General features: G+C 46.4%; 1 protein-coding gene across 1 annotated transcript in view; it reads right to left on the bottom strand.

Moving 5' to 3' along the window:
• Positions 1–1,338: 1,338 nt before the first annotated feature.
• The window catches only part of LOC123093528 (protein KINESIN LIGHT CHAIN-RELATED 1), a 3,788-nt gene continuing 686 nt past the window's right edge, over positions 1,339–4,440 (bottom strand). Inside the window, exons 2-3 of the mRNA XM_044515511.1 lie at positions 3,034–4,440; positions 1,339–1,794 (exon numbers count right to left, since the gene is read on the bottom strand). The exon at positions 3,034–4,440 is cut by the window's right edge and continues 12 nt beyond it. Coding sequence (XP_044371446.1) covers positions 1,611–1,794; positions 3,034–4,440 — 1,591 coding nt within the window. The 3' untranslated portion in view covers positions 1,339–1,610. The remainder of the gene's footprint in view (positions 1,795–3,033) is intronic.

The raw sequence follows: 4,440 nt of genomic DNA, 5'->3' as shown, positions 1-4,440 counted from the left end.
GTCCCGAGATGCTACTCTGGAGTAGAGTAGTATGTATCCAACGTGTGACTGATTACCAACTTGTCCTAGCAGCAACCACATAGCTCGAATCTTTGCGGATGCACATGCTGGGGATTAATGGGATTCTTTCTGTTCCTGCCTTTGGTCCTTTGCCCAGTCCCACCATTGCATGGATTGTGCACTCATTTGGCATTCCCAAGGGGAAGAGAGCATTGCTGCCAGGATAACCGAACTGCGAAAGATCCTGATCAATAATAAGGTGGGTCACCGCAAAACTGTCGGCAGTCCCACTCCAGCTTGCAGATACATCCAGTTGCCATCGATTGCATCAAACTGAAAGACCGATGATGAACACCTCCAAGTAGTATCGATTTGCAAAGCGCCAAAGTGCCGCAACCGACCCATGTCTCCAATGCACCAAGAATGCGTTGCACTGCCTGCAAAAGTCGTCAAGATCTACCAAGTTTCGTAGAAACATAATTGTTTCAAACTAGTAGTGATCCCATGGAATGTTCAAATAACAGCAATAAGTAAAATCTTCTATACTAAAGATAAGCTACATGGGTGAATTTGGCGCATCTGGTTACAATGCGGAATAGTACTAAAATGGATGGCCCATATTGGGTAGCGCATATGAGCCTCAACTGAGGAGAATCAAAATTATAATGTGGGCCTCATATATGTACATGTTAGTGAAAGTAAAAAAAATGCATTTACCTACCAAACTACTCCCTCCGCTCCAAATTACTCGTCATGGTTTTAGTTCAAATTTGAACTAAAACCACGACGAGTAATTTGGAACGGAGGGAGTATTTGGGTATAGAAACATTGCCAGCACAGTAAGTGTGGGGACCTTTTATGGGACATAGCTTTGTCATTCCAATCTACTCAAGGGGAGAGGAAAAACACCTGACTTGGACACTATTTTACATGTAACTAAGCATCCAGAGAACAAAAATAGACACTTCTTCCCAAGGGAGATTACACGAACAAAAAATGTAGATAGCTGGGCACAGCGAATCAACACATGTGATGCACAACCTAATACAACCACACTTGTGCAGGCTATAGTTGTATTGCCATTTGGAACTGGGCAGGTATGCTTAAAACGACAGAAAATTCACAGGGCAGATGTGAATGATATAGTCAGAGCACCCAACCGAGCCCGTGAGTGATGTTTATCTGCCACTTTCATGAGATACTCTTTTATATTTACTTGTTCAGCAAAGTAGCTAATGGTAGCTGATTCAACCACAATGGTCGGAATAGTAGCTAAATATTGTCAATCCAGTCCAACCAGAAATAATTATGTGGCAAGATCCCCATGAAATCAGAAAATACATGGAAACATTCTTCAAGTAATATTGATGATGAAAACTGTGTACAACCATACATGCTACCTATAATCTGAAGGTGGGTAATCTGCATGCTCTGTCTTCCCAAATACTAGAACACATGACGTGATGACATCTAATTCCATTGGTAAGTACAAAATGAACCATATAATGACATTGGGCGCCAAAATAGTAGTTAAAAGACCTGAGAGGGTCGCTGATGAAATCTTAGTTTACCACTGAGTCGTCTTCATCTAACAGATGCCAGGAGAGGCATTATCGGTTTTCAGGAAGCACGGGCAGTGAATTTGCAGGAAATACTGCAGAAGGTGACCCTTCCGCCTTCTTCCTTATCTGCTCTAGAAGCCTATGAGCTTCTCTTATCTCATAGGCCGAACCAGGGCCACAGCTTTCATAAGCATCTATAACTCGTTGTTGAAAATCCATGGCATTCTTGTAGCTGCAATAAGCAGTATCGAATGTAAAATAGCGACAGGGGTACATATATAAGAAGTGCTTTACTATAAATCGTTAGAACATGGTCAGAAAATTGCATCCACTTGTTCCATGACAGACATAACCCACAAAACATAAATTTAAGTCAGCAATCAAATAACTGACTGCTCAACAGCGCATATGCTAATTAATGCAGCATCTGCTTTTTACCATGTACATGCGCCAAACTAGGGGGGAATTCAATTCGGCAAAATGCTGACAACATCACACAAACCAACAGAACAAGCATTACCTACAGATAGTTCAACTTGGATATAGTTTCGAATTCATTCATTAGTCATAAAGGCACAAAGCACCAAACATGGGATCTTCAGTTTTTCATACAAGAGTATTATATTTGCTAATTAACGGGAAACCCATCCATATCTGCAGGTAGGCATGGAGTGTGCTCGAGAAAGATTAATTATAATTATAATAGTATATGTTACAATTCTTAAGCTGTCACGACTCGTACCTTTTCTGCCCTTAGTAAGTACTAGCAGATTAGCACTACATCCCTACTTGGCCAAGCTTAAGTTTACACTTTAGGGTTTATAAGGTTAAACTGTGCTGTAAGCAGGATTTCCCTTCTAATTGTGTACTGTTATTTTCTATCTCAATGTAGGGCTGTCCCTTGCTGTATTAGGAAACAACTAGACATTTTTTTTTCTTCCTATATTTCATCTACAGCACCTATATTTGCCCTGACTCGTACCTATATTTCATCTACGAGACCACCAGAACGATATGGAAACAAAAAGTCTGCAGGCAAAGTTTATTATTGTTGTTGTTGTTGTTGTTATTATTTTGCAAGCACCAACAGCAGGACTTCCGGAGACTCTTCTATGCAAACAACAACTGCAGCAGTGGTTGCATAATGACCTACTAATCATAATTGGCAATAGACCATATAGTTGCTCAATTACTTCATATAGGAAAACCAAATGAAATACTATTGAATATGCTGCACAACATAACACATATAGAATGTTGACGATATTTGTGACAGCATCTCAAAATCGCGCAGTCAGTTTCTACGACGGCAGAGCAGGAGTATAATAGTACTTCAACTGAGATATTTTCCATGCTGCCTTCAGTTCCATAGATAAACTCTGGATAACTTATTAGCCTACACGTAACTCTACAAGATAGTAGCATCTTTATTTCAAAGACTAGTAAAATATGAACAGGGCAAAAAAATTACCTCCCCATCAGTCCATACGCATTTGCAGTGCACTGAATGATCTCAATGGAATCCTCATGTTTCAGCCCAAATGCAGCATTAATGATGTCACTTGCAAGACCAAAGAACTTAATAGATGATTCCGGTTGGCCCATTTCAATATAAGCCTCGCCCAGATGCTTGTAAGCAAATCCTAACCCAAAATGGGCAGGTCCAAAGCAGTTCTTCAACTTCTCAACAGCTTTCTCCAGAAAAGGAACAGACTCATCAATTCGTTTTGTCAGCAGGAGGAGAAAACCCATCCTTGCAGAGATGCTCCCCTGAATGTGCTGCATCCCTGAGGCACCCTCGAGAAACGCAAGTGTTTTCTTCATCAAACACAAAGACATCTCGAATTCATTCATTGACTCATACAACATCGATATCTCAGTGTATGCCCCAGCAACCCGCTCAGAGTTTACAGAACGCTTTGCATCAAGAGTCTCACGAGCAATCTCCAAGCACCGTCTCGAGTCACTGGACCTCTCCTCGGAGCACAAAATCTTCGCCATCGCGACAAATGCTAGTGCACGCTCCTCGCTCTCCTTGCTAGCCCGCTTCATCACCTTCTTAAGGTCATTCATCGCGTCCTCTGTTCTCCCCAACAGAATACACAGGCTGGCCCCGTCGATTTCAACCAGAGAAAGCTCTGCATCCAGTCCCAACCTCTCATACTCCATCCTAACAAGCTCATTCTGCTCCAACGCCTCCTCGTTGCGACCCAACCCGGTATAAGCAACCACGAGGATCCTCCGGACCTTGGCCGCCTCCTTGGAGCCCTCACCCGACCGCTTCTCTGCAATCTCCAACGCCTTCAGACACAACGGCAGCGCCTTATCAAAGCACAGCACTCCCATGTAGGTCTCGGCGGCGTCCCTGTAAGCATCGCCCAACTCCGCACTCCCTGCACCCAGAAACTGGCATTTCAGCTCCAGCGCGCGCTGGAAGCTGGGCACCGCCTCCCACCGGCGGCCGATGGCCGTCTTGGTGCGCGCGAGCTGCTCGTGCACGGCGGCGGCGACGGTGGCGGCCTCGGCGCCCCCGCCCTGCAGGGAATCGACGATCTCGGCGGCGGCCTCGAGGGAGTCGAGGCTGTCGGTGAGGGAGCCGAGGCGGCAGGTCGCGGCGCCCGCGAGGCGGAGCGCGCGCGCGACGGGGATCGACCAGCCGCCGTGGGACTCCTGCAGGGGCCCGAGCGCCTTGAGGGCGAGGTCGAGGGCCTTCTGGTGGTCGCCCGAGGACTCCTGGCGCTCGGCGGCCTCGAGGGAGGCGAGGGCGGCGGCGGCGGGCTGGGCGGTCGGCGCCGCGTCAGCGGGAGGGGGCGTGGCTAGGGCTGCGGTGGAGAAGGGGAGAGGGCGGTGCGGGTGGGGAGGCGGGGGGCGGTGGAGA

This window comes from Triticum aestivum, chromosome 4B (assembly GCF_018294505.1).
Source record: "Triticum aestivum cultivar Chinese Spring chromosome 4B, IWGSC CS RefSeq v2.1, whole genome shotgun sequence".
Lineage (NCBI taxonomy): Eukaryota > Viridiplantae > Streptophyta > Magnoliopsida > Poales > Poaceae > Triticum > Triticum aestivum.
The sequence above is the reverse complement of the archived record's forward strand: the minus strand, read 5'-3'. Positions and strand labels throughout refer to the sequence as shown.